Consider the following 10,367-nt stretch of genomic DNA (forward strand, 5'->3'; position numbering starts at 1 on the left):
AATCAAGTGAATATAACAACCTGGATTGTTGATAAGGACAAAGTGGTTGGTTTTACATATGCGTGTCCATACTCTTATTGTATGATAAAGAATGATGATAGTACTTTGGGGACCACAAGTACTATGAGAAGGCACGATCATATATTCCTTTATCATCCAGTGGAAGAAGAATACGTGGCTTTATTGGATACCAAGAGAGGAAGGGTTTTCGCCTATAAAAGCCTCATTTCTTGATTGCATATGTGTGGCATTCCTGAGAATCATTCTTCACATAAGTTTTCTCTGCTTCTACACACAACTTAGTATGTCTGAGATCAATTTTGGCTTATTCTCTTGAGTATAAACTTGTTGATTGTAATTTGTCATTTCAGAGGGTTGTTTAGATATCTATAGGCTATCTTGTTTACGCAACAACCCTGTAATTCTTTGTATAGATTATTTCTTAATAAAGAGTTACATTGAAAATTACAATCTATGTGCAACAATGTCTTTTACATTTACTGCTTTACTGTTTCATTCATTCATGTTCTTTACTTTCTTAAAACACATAAACTGAATTTGTGAAACGTTTTCATAAAAGTGTATAAAGATCAATTTATTTTGTATTCACCCCTTTACAACTATTCCGTGCTCAACATACTTTGGTATATTGAGACACCTTGGGACATATCAGTTGTCCCCGACTTGATCTCCACCTTTGTTACCGTTAGATGCCTCTAAATCCGTAATTTTCTTTTTTCTTTTTAATAAACTACCAATCTTTTGATATATACGTGTGTATATATATATATATACATATATAGGTTTTAGGTAAAATAAAACAACTATTAAAGTAAAATAAATAAAACAATATGTTTTTCTTCAGTGATCACCACCGAGCATCATGAAAATCATCGTACATCAATTGCTTCATGAATCTTCGTGTATCAATTTACCCATGATCTAAGGGTTAAGATCTTGTCGTATTTGTTTTACTTTAATACTTGTTTTACAATACCTAACCCCTATATATATATATATATATATATATATATATATATATATATATATATATGGTAACACTCCGGTGAGAACACTTTTAAAATAAGAACGGTGAGAACACTTAAAAACATCATTTTGATGCATTAAAAGTCCATAAAACTAACATAGTGCTTAACTAATTATCATTATTTAAGTGTTTAACAACACATTGATCCGTCAAAATCGAAAAAATCTCGTTTTTTGTTGGATGCAAAAAAAAAACGTGATATTTTCGATTTTGACGGATCAATGTGTTGTTAAACACTTAAATAATGATAATTAGTTAAGCACTATGTTAGTTTTATGGACTTTTAATGCATCAAAAAGTAATTTTTAAGTGTTCTCATTTGTTCTCATTTTAATTTCATTCTCATTTGATTGTCACCATATATATATAGTTTTGTTGCAGGCGGCGTATGACAGAGCAAAAGCATTATTAAACTTAACTTTACATTTTAAACCCTAAAGTTAAACTATTTATTATTATTATTATTACCATTATTTTGAATTGATTTTATAAAGTGTTTCATTTTTGTGTTTATTAAAATTATTACTGAAAAGAATAGTTATTGTATAAATTTAGTAATTTGTATTAATCTTTAAGTTAATTTTAATTTATTTAGTTTAGTTTTTATTTTAAGTTTTAAAAAAAAGGGTGGGGAAGGATGGTGAGGCAATCCGTGTAAGTTGGAGAAAGATAGGGGAACTATAGAAATGGTGGGAGGGGTGGGGAGCTACCCCACCCTTGTAGTGTTATCGACATGTATTTGCACAATCTGAAAAGACTTAATATTTTTTAGTCGACAATGATTCGTGATGGTCATGAGTCGCTTTGGTTTGTGAATTAGTTTTTTTAAAAGATAAAAATGTTTAATTCTTGTTTGAAATGAAGTATGTCTGGAAGTATATAAAAAAATGGTTTTGAAAAAAGTTATGACATTTAAATTAGGGATGAACAAATGACCCGAAAACCCGTGACCCGTTCCAGACCCGCCCGAACCCGACCCGAACTGACTCGTCCGAAGGAGTAACGGGTCGGGCTTCGGTTAAGCTTTTTATGGATTTTCGGTTCTCGGGTCGGGTCGGTCCAAAACCGGCAAACCCGAAAAATGTGGGCTATATTGTTTTCATATGCAATGATATAAGGAAAACGAGCATGAAAAGCAAGAGAATAAGAAGGTGTAACTTGTAATATATATATATATATATACACGTATTTGTAAGTTATATATAAATCTGTTTCGTCTCCTATATATATAATAAACCCGTTTTCAGTACTTGTAAGTTATATAATATCTTGGAAAACAGTAAACCCATTTTGTAGTTGTGTTTTCATTGTTGTACATGGAATGCATATATATATATATACTTGCATTTTTATAGGGATGATGATGATGTATATGAATAGGAAAAAGAGAAAATGATGGATAGCAAAGACATAGCTCTAACTCAATATCTATATATCTATATATAATATAAAAGTTGAGTTTTGAAATTAATGTTAAATCAACACCATCTTTCTTAATAAATTCTATACTTAAAGCTACTTATATTAAATTACTAGCAAAAGCTTATTATGTGTGTAAGAAATTAAATGACTTGCAAAAACTAACTATGTTTGAGTTTTTATATATAAAAGTTGGGTTATATGAACCAAACTTGATGAATTTACTATGATGAATTAATGGTAGTTCATTGTGTTTGTATAATATGCATATATTTACTACATATATATGCATGATTCTTTTATATGATCAAAGGCGACCTTTCACATATCCATTACGGTTGATAATTCAAAGGGTTACGCATGGAAATTAATTCAAAGGGAAAATTCTGTTTTGGAAAACCAAAAGTAAGAATCTTTCTTCCTAAGTTGTAAAAGTCAATTATGTGTAGAGAACTTAATTATCTACATGCATCGAAGTTAATTACTTACAATGCAAAGGAAAATTATGTGTGTAGGAAAGTTAATGACTTGCAAAAAATGTTTTAGAAAACCAAGAGTATTAATCTTTATTACTAAATCTTTCTTCCTAATTACACATATAAACAATTTATTTGTTAAACAAATGTCGATAATTAGTCCGTGTATAAATAGACAAATATAGAAGTTGAGTTTTGAAATCAATTCTAAAACTACATCATTTCTCTTACTAAATTGTAATGTAAAAACTACTCATGTTAAAAGAGTCTTAAAACTCTAAGAAAATTAATTAGTTGCAATCTCTGATATAACATGAGTTTCAAGAGTCAATTATGTGTGAAAGGAAGTTAACTAATTGCTTATGCACATGGAAGTTAATTCGAAAGGAAATTATGTGTGTAGGAAAGTTAATGACATGCAAAAGATGTTCTAGAAAACCAAGAGTATTAATCTTTAGCATATTGGGAAGTATTTGCCAATAAGGTGGACATGAGGGTTTTCTTTAGCATTTAGCTGGTTTCTTCAAAAACGGTAGTGGAACTTCCACCGTCAGTCATGCCCTCAGATTAACTATGTTGGTGATGTGGTCGATCTCTACCGATAATGAAGATGCAATTTCGCTAAATCTAATCACCATTGTTGTTCATAAATAAATCTTTATTCCAAAATCTTTCTTACTAATTCCACATATACACAATTTATCTGTTAAACAGATTTTGTTAATTAGTTCATGTATAATGGGACTATAAATACCAAAAAAATAAATTAAATTAAATATATTTATAGTTATTTCATATTATCATGCATTTGTATCTATATCGATATATGAATATATATAAATTGTTATATAATTCTTTTTTATTTTCTGGATTCAGTAGGTCATGTTATTCTGTACTTTATTTATTATCAGATATATTATAATGTGTGTGTGCATATTATATTTTTAATTAGTTGAAAATCATTAATAGAGAAAGTGTTTAGGTTGCTTAATCGTTGGAAGGAATGTGAGTGGATTATTGATGATATAAAATAACTTATTAATGAAAACTGATGATCATGGTAGTTTTGAGATGCTTTCAGTTGTACATCCTAAAGTTTGCATATTTGATGGAGTCTATAAATAGGCCAATACAATGTGCAAATGAAAAGATAGGTAAAAGAATCCGTTGATATATATTAAGTTATGGTCAAAGTTGGTCTCATCTAGGAATGCATTTGTTTATATTATTTAGCAGGTACCTATTAAAGCCTTTCAAAAATCAGTATATAATTTAAATAAAGCCTTTCAAAAAATATTCTGCTAACCAAACTGCACAAGGTGGAAGGACCGAAGGACTGCGGCTAATGATCTACCCTTCGAATTTTTGACTGAAATAACTAAAGGTCAAATGACACATTAAGCACTGACCATTTAAAGCTCAAACAAAACCATTTATCCACAATATATTCTATTCGCTATGTGGCCTACAACTCAACTTACACCATACATATTCAAATAATTTCACACTTAAACAAAGTATAATAAGAAAACGACTTTTATCAAACATTTGGGTAGACTTTATCATGTGCACACAACGACTTCCATCAAAAAGCCAACTAACATATTTAAATTTATATTATATAATAATTAAGTCATCCTTAATAATCAACAAAAATAAAGCCATATTGCTTTTCGGAGACATTTGGAATCCACACAATTGATTGATTGATTTGCTTCCTTTTTAAATCAATTTTTTTTATTTTAAGAAATATTAAAAACTATGAAATGATGCTGCTTCACTTATTCCATTAATCCAGTTCAATCCAATTCAAAGGTTTGTATGTATAGATTCATTACATTCATATCTTTTAGTTCAATCCTATTATTATTAGTATAATTTTGAATTTGAATTTTGTCAGTATTTATAGATCTAAGCTCTACGTAATTTTATTTTCTTAATGTTTAAGTAATAAGTAGATATATATAGATATAGATATAGATACAGATACACCGATGCCGTAAACAGCAGGTTGACGTGTAAATATATGTATGTATGGTAACCGACTAATTAGCATATCTTTATATAAATCTCTTTTTTTTTTTAATTTATTTTTTTACTAAAAATAGACAATTTTTACATATATGTCTCAACTTATAATAAATGCATAAAATCTGCAGTACAATTTATGTTTGTATCTAATACTAATTATATCTATATCTATATATATTAGTGTAATAATGTGGGTGAAGCTTCTTGGTAACCACTATGTTGTTACGGTGGTTTTGAATTCTGTTGGCTATTTTAATTCTTATTAAAGTAGGTTTTAATTTAATGCGTATTTACTCTATAAATAGACCCTTTTTTTAATATTGGAATACAAATATATAAATTTAATAAATTGCAGAAATTTTGGTTTGATTAGATTGAATGGGGGGTAAGAGTTCAAAAGAAGATAGGCGTAGCTACAGGCAATCGCCGTCGTTTCAATCGGCATCGTCGTTTAGTGGAAGTCAGTATGGAAGTCATCCACAACAATCGTATTCTTATCCGCCACAAGAGATACAGAATTACCCTGTTAGAGAGGCGTATCCTGCGTATCAGCAGCATTATCCGGCTGCTGTGCCTGCACCTGGTCCGGTTCCGGGATTTGGAAGTCAACCGAATAAACCGCAGAAGAAGCTTGATAGGAGGTATTCGAGGATTGCGGATAATTACAGCTCTTTGGAACAGGTAGAAATTGCTTACGTTTTTGTGGGATTATATAACGTTGAACGGCTAGTTTTGTTGTAAATATTAGGATACTTTATTTAGTTGGAATTATATCTAATTGTGTTATCGAATTTGGATAATGGATTTTGTCGTTAGGGTTTCAATCAATTCTTGTAGATGCATCTTTGGAGGCCTATTCCGAAGAATTGTTTGGGTGTTGTGTAGTATGCTGAGATTAGTGCTGCAAGTTATTGGTTTTATCTAAGTGGTTAAGGACCAAAATTTCGGTGTTTCAGTCAAGGTCTGGTATTTGAAATATCGGTTATTTCCGTGGTATTTCGGTAATCTTAATATTATGAAAAATATTATATATAACTATATATGTACCAAAAAGATTGCAATTATACATACAAATAGCAATTATATATTTATATTAAGTTAATACTCAATCTAAATATCAAAGTCAAGCTTAAAAGTGTCAATATTTGATAGATTAGTGTTAATACTTCAAAAAAAAGTTTTTTTAGATGTTGTTTTTTAGTTTGGACAAAAATAATTTAAATAAAAAATAAAAAACTCTAAAAACTGGTATACCACCGAAATTTGACCGATTTCGGTGAGATTTCGGTAAATTTCACCGAAAATCTCGGTATCAAAATTTTGGACAAAAATCTATACCGGTATACCAGTGTAGGACCGAAAACCAAAATACCACTGGTATACCACCGAAATTGACTACATAGGGTTTTATAGGCAGAACCTTTATTTAGGTCCCATGTTCTGTCGAAATTATCCAATTTTTTTTAGAGTTTGGATAATGCCATGTAAATATTAGAGGTTTGGAAGATATGATGTAAAATTGATTTACTTTTTGTGAGTGTTGGATGTTACGGTCATTTAGTTATGTGAAACTTATTATACTATTTGGATAATCTTGTACATATGGGTTTTGTAATTTAGGGATTTGGAAGGTGTAATGTAAATGGTCCTCTTTTTTAGTCCTAGGATTGTAATTTAGAGTTTGGGATTTTGGATCATGTTATGCAAAAAGATTTTGTCTTTAGTATTTGGATCAAGTTTGCTATTCTGATGCTTGTTGAGATTCCAGAAATACGTCATACTTTTGTATTATTGTGCATTGTGTTGTAGCATCTGGAAGTTAGTGCATTTTGTTTTCTAGGCTTCATGATGTTTATGTTAGTTGAAGTTATTGCATTTGAATAACTAGGAACATCTGTTATTAGTGGGATACTGGGATGAGACGTTAACGTTTTGTGCAGGTAACCGAAGCTCTTGCTCGTGCAGGGCTCGAGTCTTCTAACCTCATTGTTGGTATCGACTTCACTAAGAGCAATGAATGGACTGGTACTGTTGTTACAGTTAATAAATATATGTTTCCTATTTACGTTGCAACACTGCAAACGAAATTAGCTAACCAGTTATCGGTAAATAGGTTCACGGTCTTTCAATAGAAAAAGCCTACATCATATTGGAGATGGTTTTAATCCATATGAGCAAGCAATAACAATCATTGGTAAAACATTGGCTGCCTTTGATGAGGATAACCTGATTCCCTGTTATGGTTTTGGAGATGGTATGATTCTTTAAGTTAGTAATTAATACTTATATTGATCATACAAAAAGTGTGGGTTTGCAAATCTTACATTTTGCTACCAACTGGCAGCATCAACACATGATCAAGATGTTTTCAGCTTTTATCCAGAAGAGAGATTTTGTAATGGTTTCGAGGAAGTATTGAGTAGATACCGGGAAATTGTTCCTCATCTAAAGCTTGCAGGTCTGTGATATACTCCTGTTTTCTTCATATCTCCACTATATAGTAAACTTTACTCTCTGATTTTTTTTATGTAATAATGCTATCTTTCATGTGCTACAGGACCAACATCATTTGCCCCTGTCATTGAACAAGCTATGACAATAGTGGAACAAAGCGCAGGGCAGTATCATGTATTATTAATTATTGCAGATGGACAGGTATTTTCTTTGCTCCATATGCATATGTTTCTATGAATATGTATTTCTTAATGGACATGGTTCATAGTTGATGATAGTTGATAGTAAGTTATATAAAATTTAAATAATGGATTGGACCGCTTGAAAGGTGCCCAAAAGTCTATTTCTATGTATACAAGCTCCTACATGTTCAAATCAAAGGTTTAGATGATTATTCTACTGATGTTAGCAAATGGACAAAAACATGTTACCTGCTCAACCCAACCTCTCTGTGTTGTTTTGACTAGTACTAAGGATTGATTAATATTAATTTGGAACCTTATTTGACTTGTTATCAAACCCGTCCATCTTGATACCTCCAATTGTAATTGTAAATCACCGTAACTAAATATCATTTTTGGGGTTTTCAAACATTCCATACTCCTATAGAGTAGTTCCGAGAAGAAATCTGCTTAATTTCCATGGACATTCAAGTTCTGTATATGAGTATATCAATCAACAGGCCTCTATTTTTATTTTGTGCAGGTTACAAGAAGTGTTGATACTGAGTCAGGTCGTTTGAGTCCACAAGAACAGAGAACAGTAGATGCTATAGTTCAAGCCAGGTGATTGTCTGAAAACTTCTGTAACCGTTATGTTTTGTAGATAAAGTTCTTTCTATGTGCTCATAATGAAATATTATGTCACATCTCCTTTCAGCAAGCTTCCACTGTCTATTGTATTAGTTGGAGTTGGAGATGGGCCTTGGGATATGATGAGAGAATTTGATGATAACATCCCTGCTCGTGACTTTGATAATTTCCAGGTAAGTAATATTTCAACATTAATATGATTATAGTGGGTTTTAGTGTTTAGGGTACTATTGAAGTATTAATTTACACTTAGCAGCCTGGAATTGTTTTCATAATTTCATGTTATTTTTGTTGCTTTTTAGTTTGTTAATTTCACAGAAATCATGGCCAAGAATGTACCGCCAATCCGAAAAGAGACGGAATTTGCTCTTTCAGCTTTGATGGAGATTCCTACCCAATATAAAGCAACGATTGAACTGAATATACTAGGGTAATCAGTGTTCCTTTTCCGCCTTATGAGCTAGTGGTTACATCAAATTGACCCGCTACATGATTTTGCCTAAACATAAACTTTTAATTTTTGTTAGTTAGTTAGCAAAAAATAATTACAAAGATGTACGGAGTATTAAGCTTATATATTCACGAGGTTTTATGCATTAAAAGCACTTTTTGGGTGACTCTCAACGTGTCGATCCATCAGACATATTTTCTTTTTAGCTAACATTTTTATTTGATGTATTGTTTACTTGTTATAGAAAAAAATAACCTGGCTAGTAGACTCATTCATATGAAAATAGCTTATAATTGTAAGCTTTAATAATCTTCTTTTTTAATTATTATTTTGGATATACAGTAGCCACAAAGGAGTTTCTCCGAACAGGGTTGCCCTTCCTCCTCCTGTTTATGGTGCATCCTCTTTTAGCAACTCAAAACCAACACATTCAAGTAGCTTTCAGAAGGGGTCACAATTTAATTATGGCCAAAGTAGTCCTGCTCGTGCTGCTCCTTATTCTGATCAAACAATGTCTCAGAGCACCTCTTCATCTATTCCAAATTCTACATACGACAATCAGGTACATTTGAATAGTTTCGTGGTTGCACTGTTACTAATGAAATACTGTAGTTACTTATTTTGATAAAAATGTGTCAACATAAGTCAATGGGATAGCGTAAGTTATGCTGTATTTTTAATGTGTTTAATCCATAAAAACAACGGTACATGTTGAAAGGAAATGGTTCATACATTTAAAGTCACACAAAACTGTACTCGGGCGCTTATAATCTCCTAAACTGCCTTATTTTAAAAAAATACCAGATCATTATTCTAGTAAAAAGTGTTTAAGCATATATTATGTATTACACTTTTTCATAAACTAAACGAAATACATCAAAGAAATCGGGTCAAGTCAACCGGTTTTGATTTGTTCATAAAACCCTAATTTTGATCTTGCATATATCTGCATTGAATGTACAATTTTGGACGCTGTGCAGGTATGCCCTATCTGCCTTACAAACCCAAAGGACATGGCCTTCGGCTGTGGCCATCAGGTAATTAATTATCTTCATCTATATATAAAGAGCACTGAATTCATATTTTTGTCTCGCTTAATAATTTCTGTTTCTATTATGGTATTCTGCAGACATGTTGCGAGTGTGGACAAACTCTTCAGTCGTGTCCTATTTGTCGAAAATCAATTGAAACTAGAATAAAGCTCTACTAAGTTCTTTTTTTTTTTTTTTTTTTTTGTGTTTATTTGACATTTGTTTAGTCCTAGTTTAAATTCTTTGCTGACAAAGTCAAGTTATTTCATATCATGATGTTTTTTGAGGTGCTTTGTGGATTTGTAAATGAATGTTGATACTAATGTACAGTTCTCTGTTTTTTAATTGATGGTATTTGAACTTTCTTATGTGTTTTTGTACTGTCATGTTTGCGATATTGCAGTTGGTTGCACTTTTACATTTTTTTTAACCGATTGAACTTTAAAGGTTGTTTAAAATCTATCTTTGAAATTAGTCAAAACTTGTAAAACTTCAGGATCGAACATTCCAAATTACATACATTCTTACTTTTCGGATGAGGTCTTCGTGATGGGGACTGGTTCAATTCGAAAAATTCAAAGCCAATTCCATTGGCAATTCATCTATCAATGTATTTTTGATAGTTGATTAGTTTATCTTCTTCTG

At 31.1% G+C, this 10,367-nt stretch overlaps 1 protein-coding gene across 2 annotated transcripts; it reads left to right on the forward strand.

Annotated features, from left to right (window-relative positions):
- The first annotated feature begins 4,572 nt into the window (after window positions 1–4,572).
- Window positions 4,573–10,090, forward strand: LOC122589355 (E3 ubiquitin-protein ligase RGLG2-like). 2 transcript variants are annotated; one of them, XM_043761644.1, is made up of 12 exons: window positions 4,573–4,758; window positions 5,330–5,655; window positions 6,915–6,999; window positions 7,088–7,228; window positions 7,319–7,432; window positions 7,532–7,629; window positions 8,134–8,213; window positions 8,308–8,413; window positions 8,543–8,670; window positions 9,034–9,253; window positions 9,672–9,728; window positions 9,821–10,090. In XM_043761644.1, the coding sequence occupies exons 2-12, from the start codon at window positions 5,353–5,355 to the stop codon at window positions 9,899–9,901; spliced, it is 1,413 nt and encodes a 470-aa protein (XP_043617579.1). In that variant the 5' UTR covers window positions 4,573–4,758; window positions 5,330–5,352; the 3' UTR covers window positions 9,902–10,090. The 2 variants fall into 2 exon arrangements, with proteins under 2 accessions (XP_043617579.1, XP_043617578.1); XM_043761643.1 differs by having other exon boundaries at window positions 5,348–5,655.
- The last annotated feature ends 277 nt before the right edge of the window (window positions 10,091–10,367 follow it).

The sequence above is a fragment of the Erigeron canadensis genome, chromosome 2 (genome assembly GCF_010389155.1).
Source record: "Erigeron canadensis isolate Cc75 chromosome 2, C_canadensis_v1, whole genome shotgun sequence".
NCBI lineage: Eukaryota > Viridiplantae > Streptophyta > Magnoliopsida > Asterales > Asteraceae > Erigeron > Erigeron canadensis.

What these genes read in the sequence shown, in the direction of transcription:
- LOC122589355 (XM_043761644.1), top strand. Translation starts at nt 5,353, where the DNA reads ATGGGGGGTAAGAGTTCAAAAGAAGATAGGCGTAGCTACAGGCAATCG. An exon ending in TAAGAGCAATGAATGGACTG is followed by an intron (nt 7,000 to 7,087) that starts GTACTGTTGTTA and finishes ATCGGTAAATAG; the next exon opens with GTTCACGGTCTTTCAATAGA. An exon ending in GATGCTATAGTTCAAGCCAG is followed by an intron (nt 8,214 to 8,307) that starts GTGATTGTCTGA and finishes ATCTCCTTTCAG; the next exon opens with CAAGCTTCCACTGTCTATTG.